The sequence below is a fragment of the Cherax quadricarinatus genome, chromosome 78 (genome assembly GCF_038502225.1).
Source record: "Cherax quadricarinatus isolate ZL_2023a chromosome 78, ASM3850222v1, whole genome shotgun sequence".
In the NCBI taxonomy this organism is placed as follows: domain Eukaryota; kingdom Metazoa; phylum Arthropoda; class Malacostraca; order Decapoda; family Parastacidae; genus Cherax; species Cherax quadricarinatus.
Genome location: NC_091369.1, coordinates 5689 through 29018, shown reverse-complemented (window position 1 = coordinate 29018; position 23330 = coordinate 5689). Strand labels below are relative to the sequence as shown.

General features: G+C 39.9%; 1 protein-coding gene across 1 annotated transcript; it reads left to right on the top strand.

Annotated features, from left to right (window-relative positions):
• LOC128701642 (uncharacterized oxidoreductase TM_0325-like) lies at window positions 1-23330 on the top strand (the record flags this gene model as incomplete). The annotated part of the gene is given in 4 exon segments (XM_070101541.1): window positions 1-137; window positions 7678-7817; window positions 15752-15857; window positions 23164-23330. Coding segments are annotated over 4 exon segments (471 nt in total), but the record flags the coding sequence as incomplete, so codon positions are not given.

The following is a 23330-nucleotide window of genomic DNA, read 5'->3' as shown; positions in this document are numbered from 1 at the left end:
CCTTGAGTTGTTACCTTAGTGACCTTGAGGTGACTCAAGACTCACAACATTATCTCAGTACTACTTGTGCTGCACAGTTATGGCTGCTGCTGCTGATAGTCAGACAAAACTCAAGGAAAAGGTGGCACTTATCACAGGTATTTGACTGGTAACTGTATTGTATAATGTAACTTTGTGTTCAGTACACCTGTTGCTGCCACCTAATTATGAAAAAGTTGTTTAGCTGTTAGTGGAAATATGTCTGCATGTTAGATTGTCCTATATGACACGTATAAGACAAGATAAATAAGTTTATTTAGGTACAGGTACACCCAGTTATTATTATCATAATCAAAAAGAAGCGCTAAGCCACAAGGGCTATACAGCAGGTACACCCAAGTACAATTATCATACATAGTAACATATGTGTAGATTACCCAGGATAACCCAAAAAGTCAAAGTGACTTATTTTCACTGGGGTTCTTGCCTGGTAGACTGGGAGGCAATGAGGTTTGATTTAAGGGAGGGCAGATCAGTTCCTTGGATCAAAAGCCCCAGGCCAATGTGACAGCACCTTATTTAAGGTATCTGAGTTATTAACCTTCTTGGGTTAATAATTCTAGTAAGGACTCCATCTGTTTTGTTGTTCAATAATATAAAGGAAGGTTTTTCTCACATTTAAACATTTATTGCAGTGAATGGTGATGCATGACCCATATTAGTTTAGTGCTTTATCAAGCCCTGTGGCCTGGTGGCTAAAACTCTCGCTTCACGCAGCTAGGGTCTGGGTTCAATTCCTGGCGAGGGTAGAAAAATTGGGTGTGTTTCTTTACACTGGCTGTCCATGTTCACCCATCAGTAAAATGGGTACCTGGGTGTTAGTGGACTGGTGTGGGTCGCATCCTGGGACAAAACTGACTTAATTTCCCCGAAATGCTCTACATAACAAGCGGCTTTCTATATAGTAGCATGTCATTGATGTCAGCTATGTCTGTATACCTTGTACATGTACTTATAATAATATCTTTATTTACTACAAGTACATGAAAGGGTCCTAAGAAGCAAGATCACCACCCATCTGTGTGCCAAAACAAAAGCATTTACATTGCTAAACTCACAAACTAGTATTTAGTCACTTAGCCATAATACCAACTTACCTCATAATTTGTAATATTTTACAATTAAGAATAAAACTAAGTCTGCCCGAAATGCCTAGACATGCTAAGCGTTCTAGTGGTACACTCTGTAATCACTATTTTACTACATGTAAACCACACAATAACCAAATTTCTGTAAACTCAGCATTGTAATCCTTATAGAGAATCTAGAAACCCATCAGTTACACAACCCAGGGCAACATGGGTTTAGAACAGGTCGCTCCTGTCTGTCTCAACTATTGGATCACTACGACAAGGTCCTAGATGCACTAGAAGACAAAAAGAATGCAGATGTAATATATACAGACTTTGCAAAAGCCTTCGACAAGTGTGACCATGGCGTAATAGCGCACAAAATGCGTGCTAAAGGAATAACGGGAAAAGTCGGTCGATGGATCTATAATTTCCTCACTAACAGAACATAGAGAGTAGTAGTCAACAGAGTAAAGTCCGAGGCAGCTATGGTGAAAAGCTCTGTTCCACAAGGCACAGTACTTGCTCCCATCTTGTTCCTCATCCTCATATCTGACATAGACAAGGATGTCAGCCACAGCACCGTGTCTTCCTTTGCAGATGACACCCGAATCTGCATGACAGTGTCTTCCATTGCAGACACTGCAAGGCTCCAGGCGGACATCAACCAAATCTTTCAGTGGGCTGCAGAAAACAATATGAAGTTTAACGATGAGAAATTTCAATTACTCAGATATGGCAAACACGAGGAAATTAAATCTTCATCAGAGTACAAAACAAATTCTGGCCACAAAATAGAGCGAAACACCAACGTCAAAGACCTGGGAGTGATCATGTCGGAGGATCTCACCTTCAAGGACCATAACATTGTATCAATCGCATCTGCTAGAAAAATGACAGGATAGATAATGAGAACCTTCAAAACTAGGGATGCCAAGCCCATGATGACACTCTTCAGGTCACTTGTTCTATCTAGGCTGGAATATTACTGCACACTAACAGCACCTTTCAAGGCAGGTGAAATTGCTGACCTAGAAAATGTACAGAGAACCTTCACGGCACGCATAACAGAGATAAAACACCTCGATTACTGGGAGCACTTGAGGTTCCTGAACCTGTATTCCCTGGAACGCAGGCGGGAGAGATACATAATTATATACACCTGGAAAATCCTAGAGGGACTAGTACCGAACTTGCACACGAAAATCACTCGCTACGAAAGCAAAAGACTTGGCAGACGATGCAACATCCCCCCAATGAAAAGCAGGGGTGTCACTAGCACGTTAAGAGACCATACAATAAGTGTCAGGGGCCCGAGACTGTTCAACTGCCTCCCAGCATACATAAGGGGGATTACCAACAGACCCCTGACAGTCTTCAAGCTGGCACTGGACAAGCACCTAAAGTCGGTTCCTGACCAGCCGGGCTGTGGCTCGTACGTTGGTTTGCATGCAGCCAACAGTAACAGCCTAGTTGATCAGGCTCTGATCCACCAGGAGGCCTGGTCACAGACCGGGCCGCGGGGGCGTTGACCCCTGGAACTCTCTCCAGGTAAACTCCAGGTACATGGTAATATAATTGGCTGCCGTTACCAACAACTAAAGGGGACAAAAAGATACAAAACATCCAGGCCATGGGAAAACCTGGGTAGCCACAGCCACTCAAGAGGGAGAGGTTTTTTAGTGCCAGGAAGGAAAAAAAACTGGCAGGAAATGGCAGAAATCGTACACCAAATCCAGTCATTCCTGGAGTGGAACCACAGTCGATGGCCTCCACTCCAAACCAACAGATACAGATACTAATGCCGGAAAAAAAATCCCCCCCCAGTACCAACAATACCACCAGTCCGATAACATTCTTCTTTGCAAATATACAGGGTCTAAAGCCAGCAACAAACAACAAAATACCTTTCATCCGTGGACTGCTTGCAGAGGCAAAGGCAATGTTCGCGGCTTTCACTGAGACCCACATAAAGGATCACTTGGACAACGAAATATGGATCCCAGGTTACAACCTATACAGATGTGACAGAGTGAACAGGCAAAAGGGGGGGGGTTGGCCTGTACATTGCAGAGTCACTTGTTTGCACAGAACTGCTAAATGCCTCAAATGATGTAGTGGAAGTTTTAGCAGTAAAGGTCGAGAACCAAAACCTAGTCATTGTGATAGTCTACAAGCCTCCGGATGCAACATCCCAGCAATTCCAGGAACAGCTGTTAAAAATTGACCACTGTCTGGAAAATCTCCCAGCTCCTGCACCCAATATCTTGCTCCTGGGGGATTTCAACTTAAGGCACCTAAAATGGAGGAATATAGCAAATAATATTGTTGCAGTAATAACACCAGGAGGCAGCTCTGATGAAAACTCACACTCACGCGAGCTTTTAAATCTCTGCACAAAATTCAATTTAAACCAGCAAATAATAGAGCCTACTAGACTGGAGAATACACTAGACCTCATCTTCACTAACAATGATGATCTGATAAGAAATATCACCATATCAAAAACAATATACTCAGATCACAACATAATTGAGGTTCAGTCATGTATGCGCGGAGCCCCAGACCGACATAAGGAGATTAGTCACGAGGGAGCATTCACCAAATTCAACTTCAATAACAAAAACATAAAGTGGGACCAAGTAAACCAAGTCCTAACCGATATAAGCTGGGAAGATATACTAAGCAACACAGACCCCAACTTATGCCTAGAACAGATTAACTCGGTAGCACTCGATGTATGCACAAGGCTTATTCCTCTAAGAAAAAGGAGGAGTAGATGTAAAACAGAAAGAGACAGGCGCTCCCTTTACAGGCGACGGAAAAGAATAACAGAGCGGCTAAAAGAGGTCAATATATCTGAAATGCGTAGGGAGACACTGGTCAGAGAAATAGCAAGCATCGAACTTAAGCTAAAAGAATCCTTTAGGAGTCAGGAATCGCGGGAAGAACTAAAAGCCATAAATGAAATCGAAAGAAACCCAAAGTATTTCTTCTCCTATGCCAAATCAAAATCGAGAACAACGTCCAGTATTGGGCCCCTACTTAAACAAGATGGGTCCTACACAGATGACAACAAGGAAATGAGTGAGCTACTCAAGTCCCAATATGACTCAGTTTTTAGCAAGCCGCTAACCAGACTGAGAGTCGAAGATCAAAATGAATTTTTTATGAGAGAGCCACAAAATTTGATTAACACAAGCCTATCCGATGTTATCCTGACGCCAAATGACTTCGAACAGGCGATAAATGACATGCCCATGCACTCTGCCCCAGGGCCAGACTCATGGAACTCTGTGTTCATCAAGAACTGCAAGAAGCCCCTATCACGAGCCTTTTCCATCCTATGGAGAGGGAGCATGGACACGGGGGTCGTCCCACAGTTACTAAAAACAACAGACATAGCCCCACTCCACAAAGGGGGCAGTAAAGCAACAGCAAAGAACTACAGACCAATAGCACTAACATCCCATATCATAAAAATCTTTGAAAGGGTCCTAAGAAGCAAGATCACCACGCATCTAGAAACCCATCAGTTACACAACCCAGGGCAACATGGGTTTAGAACAGGTCGCTCCTGTCTGTCTCAACTATTGGACCACTACGACAAGGTCCTAAATGCACTAGAAGACAAAAAGAATGCAGATGTAATATATACAGACTTTGCAAAAGCCTTCGACAAGTGTGACCATGGCGTAATAGCGCACAAAATGCGTGCTAAAGGAATAACAGGAAAAGTCGGTCGATGGATCTATAATTTCCTCACTAACAGAACACAGAGAGTAGTCGTCAACAGAGTAAAGTCCGAGGCAGCTACGGTGAAAAGCTCTGTTCCACAAGGCACAGTACTCGCTCCCATCTTGTTCCTCATCCTTATATCCGACATAGACAAGGATGTCAGCCACAGCACCGTGTCTTCCTTTGCAGATGACACCCGAATCTGCATGACAGTGTCTTCCATTGCAGACACTGCAAAGCTCCAGGCAGACATCAACCAAATCTTTCAGTGGGCTGCAGAAAACAATATGAAGTTCAACGATGAGAAATTTCAATTACTCAGATATGGTAAACATGAGGAAATTAAATCTTCATCAGAGTACAAAACAAATTCTGGCCACAAAATAGAGCGAAACACCAACGTCAAAGACCTGGGAGTGATCATGTCGGAGGATCTCACCTTCAAGGACCATAACATTGTATCAATCGCATCTGCTAGAAAAATGACAGGATGGATAATGAGAACCTTCAAAACTAGGGAGGCCAAGCCCATGATGACACTCTTCAGGTCACTTGTTCTATCTAGGCTGGAATATTGCTGCACACTAACAGCACCTTTCAAGGCAGGTGAAATTGCCGACCTAGAAAATGTACAGAGAACTTTCACGGCGCGGATAACGGAGATAAAACACCTCAATTATTGGGAGCGCTTGAGGTTCCTAAACCTGTATTCCCTGGAACGCAGGAGGGAGAGATACATGATTATATACACCTGGAAAATCCTAGAGGGACTAGTACCGAACTTGCACACGAAAATCACCCACTACGAAAGCAAAAGACTTGGCAGACGATGCACCATCCCCCCAATGAAAAGCAGGGGTGTCACTAGCACGTTAAGAGACCATACAATAAGTGTCAGGGGCCCGAGACTGTTCAACTGCCTCCCAGCACACATAAGGGGGATTACCAACAGACCCCTGGCAGTCTTCAAGCTGGCACTGGACAAGCACCTAAAGTCAGTTCCGGATCAGCCGGGCTGTGGCTCGTATGTTGGTTTGCGTGCAGCCAGCAGCAACAGCCTGGTTGATCAGGCTCTGATCCACCAGGAGGCCTGGTCTCAGACCGGGCCGCGGGGGCGTTGACCCCCGGAACTCTCTCCAGGTAAACTCCAGGTAAACTATGGGGTGGAATGCAGACATCATTTTACACTATTCAATACTTCAGTTGTCTATATCATGGAATAAGTATTTCTTGTGCAAATTTTTGGGAGATACAGTATTAATGTAAATTAGTTAGGTTAGGTTAGTTTAGAAAGTCAAGATAGGGTAGGATAGGTTAGGTATGGTCTGTAAACCATATATACATGTACTTGTAGTAAATAAAGATATTATAAAAAAAAAATCATCTTGAAACCAAGGCTGGCCCAGGGCCAGGTGGAAGGACTAGGGAAACTCTTGAAACCCAAACTAATACTAATAATAATAATTAATATTTATTTCTACAAGTACACAGTACATGATACAACTTAAACGGACCTATCCAACATCATTGACACTATATAGAAAGTCTCTGGTTATGCAGAGCATTTCAGGCAACTTAGGTTAATCTTGTTCTCCCAGAACAGTTGGCTAACACCCAAGTAATTAACCTATTGCTAGGTGAACAGGGCCAACAGTTGAGGAAATAGCCTGGGGATCGATCACGAACCCTCGGTGCTTAGAGTTGAGGATGCTACCATCAAAAGTACTGTATATTTGCATACTAGTGGTTTTTTTTGGTGCCTAACAATGTTTTATTACATGTAAACTACACACACAAATAACCCGCACATAAAAGAGAGAAGCTTACGGCGACGTTTCGGTCCGACTTGGACCATTGACAAAGTCACACTAACCAGAAGTGGAGCAGGACGGCTATATATAGGCAGGAAGAGGTGGTGGTAGTAGTAGCAGTACAAGAATGGTATGTAATACCAACAAGATGTGCGGCGTCTGGTTGTCTTTGTTGTGGACGTTTCGCCATCCAGTGGCTGGCTGGATGGCGAAACGTCTACGATAGTGATGCCCGGGTGTTGCGCATGAGTCTTAATTTCATCTTGTCGGTATTACATACCATTCTTGTACTACTACTACTACTACTACTACTACTACTACTACTACTACTACTACTACTACTACTACTACTACTACTACTACTACTACTACTACTACTACTACTACTACTACTACTTCTTATACTACTACTACTACTACTACTACTACTACTACTACTACTACTACTACTACTACTACTACTACTACTACTACTACTACTACTACTACTACTACTACTACTACTACTAACAACTACTAACAACTACTACTACTACTAACAACTACTACTAACAACTACTACTACTACTACTAACAACTACTACTACTACTACTAACAACTACTACTACTACTACTAACAACTACTACTACTACTAACAACTAACAACTACCAACTACTAACTACTACCACCTCTTCCTGCCTATATATAGCCGTCCTGCTCCACTTCTGGTTAGTGTGACTTTGTCAATGGTCCAAGTCGGACCGAAACGTCGTCGTAAGCTTCTCTCTTTTATGTGCGGGTTATTTGTGTATCGCTCCAGTCACGGTATTGTGCCTTTTTTGTTATTTATGTAAACTACCTTATCTTTGTACAGCATAAAAGTAAGTACAAATTTGAATTTGAATGATAAATGAGCAGTTTGTGCACCTGCCTCATATTTTGAGGTAAAAGTAACAAAAGTGAACATTTTAATATTAAAAGTATTTGTAATATGTGTCAAGATGGTTATATTTCACCTTTAATTAATTTTTTTGTAGGTGCCACCTCTGGTATAGGGCGGGGATGTGCCATAAACTTAGCACAGGAAGGATGTTTTGTGGCCATAACTGGCCGCAATACTGCTGCTTTAGAAGAGACCAGCAAGTTTTGCTACGATGCAGGTGTACCACGAGGCAAGGTCAGGATATAAGAAAAAATTTGCATCTCACAGTTATGGAGTGGCAGTCATTACTTGCAGACAATCTTTGTGAATAGCATTGATAATGGTCTTTATGCATATTTGCAGTGCAGGTATGTGGATAGGTATTTTGTACAGTTGCTGTATGAATATGTTGTGAATTTGGGTTTGATCTTGTTGACTGCACAATCATTTTTTGAATAGGCAAAATTCACATAAATATTTGGTCTTTAACTTGTTGCACTATATGTATGAGTTACGTTCCTGAAAATTGATGGGCAAGGTAATAATGGCATTATGTGAAGTGAAGAACATGAGGGGAAAATAGATTATATCCCAGACCCCACAAAGGTTGCCAATCAGCTTTTCTTTCCTATTATACTAGGTAAAAAATACTACAGTACACTTCCTGTTAGTTATTGTTTGAGGCATTTGAAAAATGTGGGGAAGATTAACATGGACCTGCTGGATTAAGTTGGATGTAGCTATGGTTGATAAGGTATATTTATAAAGCCATGGACACTTACCTGTAAATATAATGAAATGCATATTTCCCTAACAAATTGAATCATACAAATATACCAAAGATTAAATATTAATAAAATGTGGGAGGCAGCATCATCTGGGTCCCTGGTACATGTCATCTTGATAAAAATAGCTACATTTCCATATTAGATTATAGCAAATATATAGGTGTCGTGTCGGCGGATGGATTTATGAAGGATGAGGTTAATCATAGAATTGATGAGGGAAAAAAGGTGAGTGGTGCGTTGAGGTATATGTGGAGTCAAAAAACGTTATCTATGGAGGCAAAGAAGGGAATGTATGAAAGTATAGTAGTACCAACACTCTTATATGGATGTGAAGCTTGGGTGGTAAATGCAGCAGCGAGGAGACGGTTGGAGGCAGTGGAGATGTCCTGTCTAAGGGCAATGTGTGGTGTAAATATTATGCAGAAAATTCGGAGTGTGGAAATTAGGAGAAGGTGTGGAGTTAATAAAAGCATTAGTCAGAGGGCAGAAGAGGGGTTGTTGAGGTGGTTTGGTCATTTAGAGAGAATGGATCAAAGTAGAATGACATGGAAAGCATATAAATCTATAGGGGAAGGAAAGAGGGGTAAGGGTCGTCCTCGAAAGGGTTGGAAAGAGGGGGTAAAGGAGGTTTTGTGGGTGAGGGGCTTGGACTTCCAGCAAGCGTGCATGAGCGTGTTAGATAGTGAATGGAGACGAATGATACTTGGGACCTGACGATCTGTTGGAGTGTGAGCAGGGTAATATTTAGTGAAGGGATTCAGGGAAACCGGTTATTTTCATATAGTCGGACTTGAGTCCTGGAAATGGGAAGTACAATGCCTGCACTTTAAAGGAGGGGTTTGGGATATTGGCAGTTTGGAGGGATATGTTGTGTATCTCTATACGTATATGCTTCTAAACTGTTGTATTCTGAGCACCTCTGCAAAAGCAGTGATAATGTGTGAGTGTGGTGAAAGTGTTGAATGGTGATGAAAGTGTTTTCTTTTTGGGGATTTTCTTTCTTTTTTTTGGGTCACCCTGCCTCGGTGGGAGACGGCCGACTTGTTGAAAAAAAAAAAAAAAAAATAGGTTTTCACTACACTTATACCAAAGGAACAAATATTAAAGAAGAATACAGTGGACCCCCGCTTAACGATCACCTCCCAATGCGACCAATTATGTAAGTTTATTTATGTAAGTGCGTTTGTACGTGTATGTTTGGGGGTCTGAAATGGACTAATCTACTTCGCAATATTCCTTATGGGAACAAATTCGGTCAGTACTGGCACCTGAACATACTTCTGGAATGAAAAAATATCGTTAACCGGGGGTCCACTGTACATTAAAAAAGTGATAACCAAAATAAATACAGTACAGGTGTGTGGTGGGGGTGTGTGGTGGGTGTATTATAATAAAATGGAGTGGGAGGCTGTGTGTGGAAAGTATGGAGAACTGCTTCTGTCTCTAGCTTTGGCTCCATTTTATGACACGAGTGTAGATTTCTTTATATAACTCTTTAATAGATATCTGAATTGTCTGTACAACTTTTATTTCTTATGATCTATGCATGAGGGGTCAATAATGTTGTGGAAAATTGCATTCATCTGAATATATCATTATGTACATAACAGTAAATGAACAAAGATAATTATTATTTATCAGTTAGACAAGTAGGAATTTGGGACACCTAGGTCGCAAAAAATGTCCCCCTTTGATACCTACCACTGTCATATCCACAAGTTGCTCTGGACCTATTAATTACAAATGAAAAATACATCACCAGGAATACTGGTAAATATATAAATTTGTGGACTGTATATTAAATTAAAAAATGATTATATATAAACACATATACATAACAGAAGGAGAACATCTTAAAATCATAACACTCACCAATTTGACTGCAGATTAATGTGTCATGTACAGGACCCCCCCTTTTGCCTACATTTATGAAAAATTTACTGGCCAGAATTTAAACATAAATTAGACAGCTTATCTGAGGTTCCTGGAGTTGTTCTGTCCTGTCGACTGATACTCAAGTTATGCAGGAATGCTCATTCAACAATTTTGTCTCCTATTTGAGAGGTGTCAGCCAATTTTAACCTCTAGAGCACGAAAAATTCTTCCCAATATTCACTAACAGTTGACCAGTTCAAACAGCAATGGCGAGTCTCTTCTGCGCAGGCGCAGCTTCTTCCCATTTTCGATAATATAATTTTTATTATATACAATATAGGACATCTATTTATCTATAAATTACCGTATTTCCGGAAAATATACAGTATTTTCCACAAGTGTGTTTAGTGAAGGATAAGTTAAGGAGTCTGCTACACCATGCACTCTGGCTAGAGTGAAGCTGGAGTCTGCAGGCAATTTAGGAAGTGAATGCTTGGCTGCACCTCCTCTATAATATTACTTCTATGTTGCCTATAATATTACTGCTGCAGTGTGTTGCTAATATAAGTGAACAGCAGTGTGGCAATTTCTAGATAATGCAATGTATTTGGACAGTCAACTGGTGTCATACCTTCATTGATGATACATATTGTACCTTCGCTACACCACTTTCTTGTTAGGTAAAAGGACGCAAGTGCAACTAATGTGACATTTTTTGTGGCAACGTTTTGCTCTCCAGGAACTTTATCAAGCCGTATCTTTTTATCTAACATATTGTCGGTAATTCTACCAATGTTAATACACCACTTTCTTGTTTGAACACTTCCCCCCCCCCCCCTATAATTGATGACCAACATGTTCAGTAATTGTAGAAATACAGCTAGAGTAGGTAAATTACCACAAAAGTCACAGGAATGTGAAATTATTGTACTGAATTTTCATAAAATAATTCAAAACTAATTATTCACTATTAAACTTCTCTACTAGACCTATTAAAGACATATAGCATTACCTATTAATACTCGGTTCTCTTGTACTGACTGTAACTCGTGTAATGACCATTTAATCTGTTATAGCCTAATTAATCTCAAGTTAATTTTAAGTTTGCCTGAAATGCTCTGCATACAAGGGGGCTTTTAGCATGTACACTCAACTATTATATTCCTTTGTACAACTACGTATCATGTCAAAATAAAATATTGTTATTATGTGTATTATAATTGTGATGATAATTCTGAACTTGGGTGGATGTTGGCTTGCAACTCTTTGTGGACCTGTCTGTGGCCAGACCTCCCTGTTGTTTGCCTGGTCATCCAGGGATGCATACATACATACTGTATTAGTATTGAAGGAAAGAAAGAAAAGCACATTTCACTGTACTGTTCTGAGGATAAATTTAGGTCTGGTTGTTTTGTTCATGCCATTCTACTTTCCCAGTGAGCCATAATAGGTAAAAGTGTGTGTAAGAAAGCAGATGTCATTTATTGCCTAGACTTCTCAAATAAACCTGCTCTCCACATTGTGTATTAATGTGTATAAAATATATACAAACACTGTAGTACAATGTCCATAACTAAAGTTTGAAACTTTCATGGTGTTGTAATTTTGTTTCTAACCCCAGAGTGAATATACAATGAAATCCTGTATAATGAACTAATAGGGGAGAAGAGCTGTCCATTTAAATGAAAAATATCAAAATGCCTGATGCAACAGACATAATGCACTGTATGGATAGCTTACTGACAAAATCTCAGTGCAGTGAACTTAGTCTGTTGTTTGGTAAGTCCATTGGACAGAGGCACTACTGCTAAAGAACAAAATCCTGAAGCAGCACACTTAGTTTGTTGCATTGCATTTTGTCCATTATATCTGAAATTTGTTACATAGGGGTCAGTTATATCTAGTATTTACTGTACTTGGAAAGATTGAATCACTGAAAATTTGACCTTAATTCTTCTTTCAACACACCAGCCGTATCCCACCAAGGCAGGGTTTTCTGGAGTTTATCTGGAGAGAGTTCCGGGGGTCAACGCCCCCGTGGCCCGGTCTGTGACCAGGCCTCCTTAGGTCAGTGTCCCAGGATGCGACGCACACCAGTCGACTAACACCCAGGTACCCATTTTACTGATGGGGAACATAGACAACAGGTGGAAAGAAACACGTCCAATGTTTCTACTCTGGCTGGGAATCGAACCCAGGCCCTCACCGTGTGAAGCGAGAGCGTTAACCACCAGGCCACCAGAGCCCAAAAAGAAAAATGAAAGTTTCTCTTTTTAAATTTAGTAATTTATACAGGAGAAGGGGTTACTAGCCCCTTGCACCCGGCATTTTAGTCGCCTCTTACAACACGCATGGCTTACGGAGGAAGAATTCTGTTCCACTTCCCCATGGAGATGAGAGGAAATAAACAAGAATAAGAACTAGAAAGAAAATAGAAGAAAACCCAGAGGGGTATGTATATATATATGCTTGTACATGTATGTGTAGTGTGACCTAAGTATAAGTAGAAGTAGCAAGATGTACCTGAAATCTTGCATGTTTGAGACAGAAAAAAGACACCAGCAATCCTACCATTATGTAAAACAATTACAGATTTCCGTTTTACACTCACTTGGCAGGACGGTAGTACCTCCCTGGGTGGTTGTTGTCTACCATCCTACTACTTATTTGACCTTAATTATTGGGTTTAATTTTATGTTTAACATGAAGTATGATTATGCTATAATTATGTTAAAATGCAAGCGTTGTATTTATGGATTGCTTTCAGTCCCATTTGTAATACCTATGATAAGTTACTGTATGCACATTGTACAGTATGGTACAGCACTTTCGTACAGCAGTTAAGAACTAGTATTGATTTCGTTATCTAAAATTATTTAAGGAAAAAGTTTCAGATAACCCCAATGAGCTTTTTAATTTAAAATTTTTAATGCCATAATGACACATTTTTGGGGAATTGAGAAATCATCACTATGGTTGCTTGAGGGTTGTGTGGCAGTTAATTACATAATCTAAGCAATAGGGCCTTCAGAAATAAAATTCTGTGAGTGGGGAAAATGCTTGAGGCACATTGGTTGTCTCCTTTAATCTTGATATGTTGACTTCTTTCTCATTGTAAAAATTGCAGGTAATTCACAGTACACAGGAGGATCTCATTTGTATGACTTTTGGGTTCCCAACCCTCAGCAATAAGTGAAAAACACTGGCAAGTGGAAAAGAGCATTTTTTCAATATCAAATGCATCTAAAATGCTTGATAACTTGTTTATACTATCATGTATTAAGTGTTCAGTACAGCTAAGCATAAAAAAAAGATATAAAAGTAAATAAGTACACAGTACATACAATACTTACCTTATAATACGGTGCCAATCACCCATCCCTTATACAACTGTTGTGGGAAAATGGCAGAGAAGTGGAAATAGCACTGAATATAATGAATACTGGCTCAGTTGAAACCCAACAAAAACGTGGAACACCAAAAAAAAAGTGCCAAGTATGCGGGGCCCGAAATGCACCACATACTTGTAGCTTTCTTTTATGCCTAACAAGATTTTATTTGTACACGTAAACTACATTACCTGTATACTACAAAAAAAAAAAGAAATAAATTACGTGTATTTGTAATTGTAATTTGTAAAAAGTAGTTGTTAATAAACCAGTTACAGCCACTCATATGTTCTTCTGTCAGTCACTTGCTAACCCTAATTTAACCTTTCCAGGAAATAATGTTTAAAAAAAAAATGTACTGTATTCTGTAAATATACTGTACTGTACTTTATTTATTTAGTAATTTAAGCATACATACAAAGATACAAAAAATACAGGTAAGAGCAGCATGCCAAAGCCACTTATATGCATAGCATTACGGGCTGGCTTAAAATTAACTTAAGATTAACTAAGCAATGATGAAATCAATGATAAAACATTATTGTAAACAGATAACTATAAAGCACAAATGAGTATTACAAAGACAGGTCATATGGTTGCATGCATTGTTGTACATTCAGTCGAATGGAGTATTCTGTTAGGTAGTGTATTTAAAAAAATAACAAAGTTAGATTAGGTCCTAGGTTTAACATTTGTGTGATATAATTGTGAGTAACATATAGGATATACAATTTATAAGGTTCAGTTATTCAGTATTTATTTGGTTTTGAGTGAGTAAGTGATCTTTGAGAAGAGACTTGAATTTATAAACAGGTAGTGTTTCTTTTATATTTACAGGTAATGAATTCCAGATTTTAGGGCCTTTTATGTGCATTGAGTTTTTGCATAGCGTGAGATGGACACGAGGAACATCAAAGAGTGATCTGTGCCTTGTGTTATGGTCATGTCTTGTTAGCTTAATCAGCAAATCGTTGTTATTATACAGGAAAGCATAAATGGCAGTGGAAAAAAGTACTCTAGTAAATTCAGTTATAATATTTTTCAGTAAAGCCTAAGCATTTATAACAGTTTTATATATCAAATATTAATGCAGACATACAGCATAACATAAAACAAATGGATAGATCATGCTCATAACTCATAATTTTGCAAATTGTAAAAATTTTTGGGGCTTAATCTGAGTACAGTAGTTCATAGTTCAGTTTAAACTTCTGTAAGCTTTGTTTTAATTTTATATACATTGGACCCCCAATATTCGATGGCATCGGTATCCGATAAATCCGGTATTCGATTCATTTTAATGCAAAAATTTTGCCTCGCCACTCGTTAAAAAACCCGCCACACGCAATTCGTCTGAGATGTGTCCACGTGTGGCCTGAACTGCCCCGTGCGTGCCAGTGTTTACAAGCCAGCCAGTGTGCTCGCATCTAAGCATACATTCGGTACATTCCATATTATCACAGTGTTTTTGGTGCTTGTTTCTGCAAAATAAGTCACCATGGGCCCCAAGAAAGCTTCTATTGCAAGCCGTGCTGGTGACTATTACAATTACAATGTTGTGGCCCATTTTACACAAATCGTAAAGGAACGGGAGGTACAGAGCTCTATGGACAGATTTGTTGTGCGACAGAGGTCCAGTGACTCTCAAGCTGGTCCTAGTGGCATTAAAAGAAGGGAAGTAACCCTGGAAAAGGACTTGCTACCTCAAGCCCTAATAGAAGGGAATTCCCCTTCTAAACAATAAGTTCGACACTCTCCCCTCCTCCCATCCCATCAATCATCACCAGATCTTCATTAAAGGTAAGTGTCATGCATTCTATTGTTAGAAGAGTACTACAAACTGTGCATGTCTTCTTCAGTTTGTGTGCATTAAACTTAATATTTCATGTGGTAAAATTTTTTTTTCATACTTTTGGGTGTCTTGCACGGATTAATTTGATTTCCATTATTTCTTGTGGGGAAAATTAATTCGCCTTTCAATATTTTGGCATACGATGAGCTCTCGGGAACGGATTAATATCGTACACCGGGGGACCACTGTATCAGCATATACATTTTTTTTGATTTGCATTAACAAAAATAAATTAGATAACCATATTGACATGAATATTAATGTTGTATTTTTTTTTTTTTTAAGGTTTTGAGTATTAAAGCTGATTTAAGCAAAGATGCAGATTGTGAGCATGTTGTTTCTGCTACTGTATCACATTTTGGTCACCTCGACATCTTGGTAAATAGTGCTGGTAAGTACACTACTGAAATAATACATAGATAACCCCCACGTACTAGGAGAGAGGAGCTTACGATGACGTTTTGGTCCGACTTGGACTGAAACATTGTCGTACAAGAATGGTATACAATACCGACAAGATGAAAATTGAGACACATGTGCAACTTCTGGGTATCTTTATTGTAGACATTTTGCCATCCAGTGGTTTTATCAATACAGATTCTAGGACATAATTTGAAGACAGTAGAACTATATACAAAAGATGAGGTAATCAGTCCCTCAGCCTTGGAGTTTGTGTGAAGAGCACCATAGTCGTGAAGATTCTGTAGTGCAGGCAAGGAGGTTGGTGCTTATATACTAACGTCAGGTGGAAAGGGACGGGTAGCAGACGAGGGCATAGCTACTGGTATGTGGGAATCCTCAGTGGAAGTAGGTCGTACGCAAAGGGATGGGTAAGTTGTAGATTACCTCATCTTTTGTATATAGTTCTACTGTCTTCAAAATGTCCTAGAATCTGTATTGATAAAAGCCACTGGATGGCAAAACGTCTACAATAAAGATACCCAGATGTTGTACATGTGTCTCAATTTTGAAATGTTGTCGTAAGCTTCTCTCTATGTGAGAGTTATTTGTGTATTGTTGCAGTCATGATATTGTGCCTTTTTGTTCTTTACACTATTGGAAGATCACAAAAAACTCACTTTTATGAGCTGTTTATTATTATTTCTGTATTACTGGGTATCCTTGAAGGCGGGACCTATAAGTGGTTGCCTATTTTTTTTCATTTCCCATTTTTCATTTCCATTTTCTTCAAATTTTTAATGCTAGTATATGGTAACTAGAGCAAGATTCATGCAACTAGTGTCATGTTCAGGTGCCCATTCCAAGATTCCTGGAATGAGACTGATGACTTTCAAAAGTCTCTGCTCTTTGGCTTCAAAAGGTGCTGCCTACTTCGATCATGGTGGAGAGTGAAATTGAAGTGTGTAGGGGCACATTAGATGATTTTATTTGTAAAATTTTTATAACTTAAATCACATTCAAATATATGAATCTGCCTTTTCTGAATGGCTTCAGTATTTAATGGCTGATTCATTTTATGGACAAGATTGTACCCTTTAAGTTTGCATGAGTACAAGAAACCACCCACTTACTGATTTCAACTATCCAATAAAGTGGTCAGAATTTAGCAATTTTGCCAATTTCACACAAATTTCAAAAGATGCCAATTTCCAAATAGGGTCCAGAATAAACAAGAAAGACATTCCTGGCACTAAAATAACATTTCCTCTGTTCATTAGTCACGTCCCCACGCCCCTCTTACATTACATTCTTTTGCTTTCCACTTTGAATTTTTATTCTCACAAAAAACAGAAGATCTACTGTTATGCAGACTACTGCATTAGTGTAGAAATGGTATAAATAATATCAGCGCACTTGCGAAAGAATATTAGACTCACCAGTTGACGTGTATTGGACGCATAGTATGATTTGTTTACTTTTGAACTTTGGCAAAAATCGAAGATTTCTGCTACTTTGAGCTCAATTTCAAGGTACTTTTCATTGTAAAACCAATCAAAATCATCTCAATTTCTGTAATATGTCTTCCATTCTATAAAATGATACCAGGAAAACTAGAATACCATCATAAATACCATACAAAAATACAGTGCAAACCAAAAACAGTCAGTTTTTTTCTCGTTACGCACTGTGTGCTGCAGGATTTTTTTTATACTGTGCACACTGACCACATAGACTCATTCTTTCATATGTAGGCCTACCAGCTTTCTCTAACTAGATTTGAGGGCGCTAGAATTTAGGCGTACTAGTATGTCAAAAACCCTGGTGCGTAAGCTGTTCTAGTGCGTCAGAAACTCTGAAAGGGTTAACCAAATCAACCAAACATCTACTGGCTAGTTTTATCATGTGACCTCCTGGCTTTTAATTCTGCCATTCCATAAAATATTACCACCTGCACCATTCCTTGTAAATTAGATTGTGTACTAAGTAGTATACATAAGATTAAGTATACATAGATGAGATGGGAGAAAGAGACTACATAGCAGATACACTTCAGTCTGGGGAACACAAAGTGGTCATTGCAGTGATGTATAATCCACCACAGAACTGCAGGAGGCCAAGAGAGGAATATGAAGAGAGCAACAGAGCAATGGTGGACACACTTGCTGAGGTGGCAAGAAGAGCTCACTCCAGCAGAGCAAAGTTGCTGGTTATGGGGGATTTCAACCACAGGGAGATTGACTGGGAAAACCTGGAGCCACATGGGGGTCCCGAAACATGGAGAGCCAGGATGTTGGACGTGGTGCTGGAAAACCTCATGCACCAACATGTTAAGGACACTACCAGAGTGAGAGGGGAGGATGAACCAGCAAGATTGGACCTTGTGTTCACCCTGGGCAGCTCAGACATTGAGGACATCAAGTATGAGAGTCCCCTAGGAGCTAGCGACCACGTGGTTCTGTGCTTTGAATACATAGTAGAGCTGCAAGTGGAGAGAATAACAGGAGTTGAATGGGAAAAGCCTGACTATAAAAGAGGGGACTACATAGGGTTGAAGAACTTCCTGCGGGAGGTCCAGTGGAACAGAGAACTGGCAGGAAAGCCAGTAAATGAAATGATGGAATACGTAACAACAAAATGCAAGGAGGCAGTGGAAAGGTTTATTCCCAAGGGCAACAGTAACAACGGGAAGACCAGAACGAGCCCCTGGTTTACCCGACGGTGTGAGGAGGCAAAAACAAAGTGCAATAGAGAATGGAAAAAGTACAGAAGGCAGAGAACACACGAAAATAGGGAGATCAGTCGCAGAGCCAGGAATGAGTACGCACAGGTAAGGAGGGAGGCCCAGCGACAGTATGAAAATGACATAGCATCGAGAATCAAGACTGACCCGAAACTGTTGTATAGCCACATCAGGAGGAAGACAACAGTCAAAGACCAGGTGATCAGATTAAGGACAGAAGGAGAACTCACAAGAAATGATCAGGAGGTATGTGAGGAGCTGAACAGGAGATTTAAGGAAGTTTTTACAGTAGAGACAGGAAGGGCTGTGGGAAGACAGCACAGAAGGGAACATCAAGAGGGAATATACCAACAAGTGTTGGATGACATACGAACAACTGAGGAGAAGGTGAAGAAGCTCTTAAGTGACCTTGACACCTCAAAGGCGATGGGACCTGACAACATCTCCCCATGGGTCCTTAGAGAAGGAGCAGAGATGCTGTGAGTGCCTCTAACCACAATCTTCAACACATCCCTTGAAACTGGGCAACTACCTGAGAAATGGAAGACAGCTAATGTAGTCCCCATATTTAAGAAAGGAAACAGAAACGAGGCACTAAACTACAGACCTGTGTCTCTGACATGTATTGTGTGCAAAGTCATGGAGAAGATTATCAGGAGGAGAGTGGCCGAATACCTGGAAAGAAACAAGATTATAAATGAAAACCAGCATGGGTTCATGGAAGGCAAATCTTGTATCACAAACCTCCTGGAGTTTTATGACAAGGTAACAGAAGTAAGACACGAGAGAGAGGGGTGGGTAGATTGCGTTTTCCTAGACTGCAGGAAGGCCTTTGACACAGTTCCCCACAAGAGATTAGTGCAGAAGCTGGAGGATCAGGCGCATGTAAAAGGGAGGGCACTGCAGTGGATAAGGGAATACCTGACAGGGAGGCAGCAACGAGTCATGGTATGTGAAGAGGTATCACAGTGGGCGCCTGTTACGAGCGGGGTCCCACAGGGGTCAGTTCTAGGACCAGTGCTATTTTTGATATATGTGAACGACATGATGGAAGGAATAGACTCTGAAGTGTCTCTGTTCGCAGATGACGTGAAGTTGATGAAGAATTAAATTGGACGAGGATGAGGCAGGACTGCAAAGAGACCTGGACAGGCTGGACATGTGGTCCAGTAACTGGCTTCTCGAATTTAATCCAGCCAAATGCAAAGTCATGAAGATTGGGGAGGGGCAAAGAAGACCGCAGACAGAGTATAGGCTAGGTGGACAAAGACTACAGACCTCACTCAGGGAGAAAGACCTTGGGGTGACCATAACACCGAGCACATCACCGGAGGCACACATCAACCAAATAACCGCTGCAGCATACGGGCACCTGGCAAACCTGAGAATAGCGTTCCGATACTTTAATAAGGAATCGTTCAAGACACTGTACACTGTGTATGTTAGGCCCATACTGGAGTATGCAGCACCAGTCTGGAACCCACACCTAGTCAAGCACGTCAAGAAGTTAGAGAAAGTACAAAGGTTTGCAACAAGGCTAGTCCCAGAGCTCAAGGGAATGTCGTACGAGGAAAGGTTAAGGGAAATCGGACTGACGACACTGGAGGACAGAAGGGTCAGGGGAGACATGATAACGACATACAAGATACTGCGGGGGATAGACAAGGTGGACAGAGATAGGATGTTCCAGAGAGGGGACACAGGGACAAGGGGTCACAACTGGAACCTGAAGACTCAGACGAGTCACAGGGACGTTAGGAAGTATTTCTTCAGTCATAGAGTTGTCAGCAAGTGGAATAGCCTAGCAAGTGAAGTAGTGGAGGCAGGAACCATACATAGTTTTAAGAAGAGGTATGACAAAGCTCGGGAAGCAGAGAGAGAGAGGACCCAGTAGCGATCAGTGAAGAGGCGGGGCCAGGAGCTGAGTCTCGACCCCTGCAACCACAATTAGGTGAGTACAATTAGGTGAGTACATAAGATTAAGTCCAAACAAGATTGTAAAACAGCTAACCACTATTCTATGTTTAGTTTTAAGTAATAATTACTATGTACTATTATCTTATCTAGCTTTAATCAGTTACTATGTATTAGGATTAGTTTGCTTGAAATGCCTCGGCATGATAGTGGCTATCTTTGTACTTAGCAAATCAAAATTGTAATTACACATTGTAATCTTTACAAAGAAATAAACTTATTATTATTATTTATTAGGGTAAGTTTGTCAGTGCACTAACTTGCTAAAAGTATGCATCTGAACATTTAGGTTTTTATTAATTTGTTGAATAGTGTTTCAGTGGTAGGTAATAACACATGGGCAGCTTTCTTGTAATGAATGGTGGTACAATAAATCATGCTTAATATAATTTACTAGTAAAGGGGGATTGTCTAGGTGTTTAATCAGAATAATGTTAAAAAAATAGCACAAGAATTAATAAAGTATTGTATACCTAATTTAGTACTGTGTACATGTATGATTTACAGTTATTTTGCAATAAACATTGAAAATAAATAAGTCAGAAGTACAGTTTACCCAGTGGATTTTGTCCATTATTTTAAAAAGCCAGTTATATCAAGAGTTTACTGTACATTAGCTCTGTTTCCTGTGTGTGTTTTTAATTTTTTATTGAAGCTGCTTATGTGGGATTAATTGGGGTTAGGTAGCTAACAGTGAGGTAATATGTTGCTTGGTCATGGGCATTTGGGATTTTGCTGCCTAGGTTTAATATTTTAGTCCAGAAGTTGCTTTAGTTTAATTACCGGTCTTAGCAAATTTATCTGAACCCAGTATTTACATTATTTGTGAATAATACATATATAATACCTTAGTATTTTCACTGGAGAGATGTTTCATCTGCACACCAGACTTAGTGTAGCCAGTGGTAGACGTGGAGAGTTTCAGTAGTTGTAGATGTGGTTACAAGTGTGCAGGACACACTAGTAATAGTGGGTCAGATCTATAAGATGGGCCAGAGATTAGCAATAAAATTGTTGAAAATGTTTTCTGTATCAAGATTTCATGGTGGTTTGTGTGTCAGACAAGTATCATCAGAGCAGAATTATAAGTTCTCTGTAAATTACCTGTAGTCGGTTTCAAGGGTTATTGCCCCTGCAGCCTGGTTTCAGATTAAGCTTACCAGTTACTGACCTGGTCAACCAGGCTGTTGGTCCCATCAACAAGCAAACCAACACATGCACCACAGCCTGGATGATTGGGGATGACTTTAAGATAAGTTCCCTTTTTGAAGATAGCTAGGCATTTGTTGATAATTTCTTATATACATAAAAAAAGGGTATTAGTCTTGTTGCCTTTACACTAACTGGGTTGTCTCGGTGGACTCGTCCCACATCTAGTTTTCACTGGGGTATTTTGCACTGTCTGACAAGACTCGTACTTTCATATGAAGTGATTTCGGTGGGCAGGTTTGGGATAAAATCTTCCAGGTGATACCTGTTTGACATAGTCAGATCATGGAATCTTGGTACAGAGGATGTCTTCAATTTTATTGCTAACGTTTGGCCCACCTTATAGGAATGACGTACTTCCAACACTGGGGTCCTGCCCAACTATGACTGCTACTATAAGTCTTCATCATTATGTCCCTGTATTACACTGAAAAATACACAGATAATCCGCACATAGGAGAGAGGAGCTTGCGATGACATTTCAGTCCGACTTGGACCATTTACAAAGTCAGTGTGACACAGTGTAATTTTGTAAATGGTCCAAGTCGGACCGAAACACCGTCGCAAACTCCTCTTTCCTATGTGCGGGTTATTTGTGTATTGTTCCAGTCATGGTATTGTGCCTTTTTGTTATTTGCATTGAGAAAGCCTGCTGTTCAGGCAAAACTTGTCTAGTAAAGATAACCAGGTGTTGCACATACCTTATTTATCGACTTGTTTGTATTATAGTATATACAGTAGGGAGGGGTGTTAATGTTGCAGTTTTATAACTGTAGTGTAAGCGCACCTCTCACTAGACAGTGATGTAGTGAATGATGGTGAAAGTTTTTCTTTTTCGGGTCACCCTGCCTTGGTGGGAGATGCCGATGTGTTAATGAAAAAAGTAATAAATTCCAGAGGATGGGTAAGCCTCCCCCATAACTCCAGTCTGTTTTATGGGCTTTTAATTATTGGGATGCTGTAAGCCATGAACACTCTTTCCAGGTTATATTTTATTACCCAAGGAATAGAGTAAATCTATTTTAGTTTGAATAAGAATTCAAAATGGAAAGTGTGTATAAATTGCTCTGAGACTGTTAAATTTGCACCTGCATAATTCCATGAGTTTTCTATCAAATTTTGTACTTTTGGTGTCATTACCTTCAGAAAAAAATGATCTACAATTTCAGAAGAAAAAAGAATTTTGGGGGGTTAAATTTTTGGATATTGAGGGTATGTTTCACGTCAGGGGTCTGGACAGTGCAAGGGTTAAAGTGTAAAATAATTAGAGTAAGTTTTGTTAAGAAAAGGAGAAATATAGATAATTAATTAACCACACTTCACACACTATTGACTTTTTTGAGCACCTTGAAATATTTGTTTCTTGTTTCAGGAAGCCTTATTGTAGGTGGAATTGAGACTATTAGTATGGAGGACTATGATCGTCAGATGAACATTAATACCCGATCAGTGTTCCTTATGATGAAGTTGGCCTTGCCTCATATACTGGAAACCAAAGGAAATATTGTTAATATATCTTCAGTAACAGGATTAAGAGCT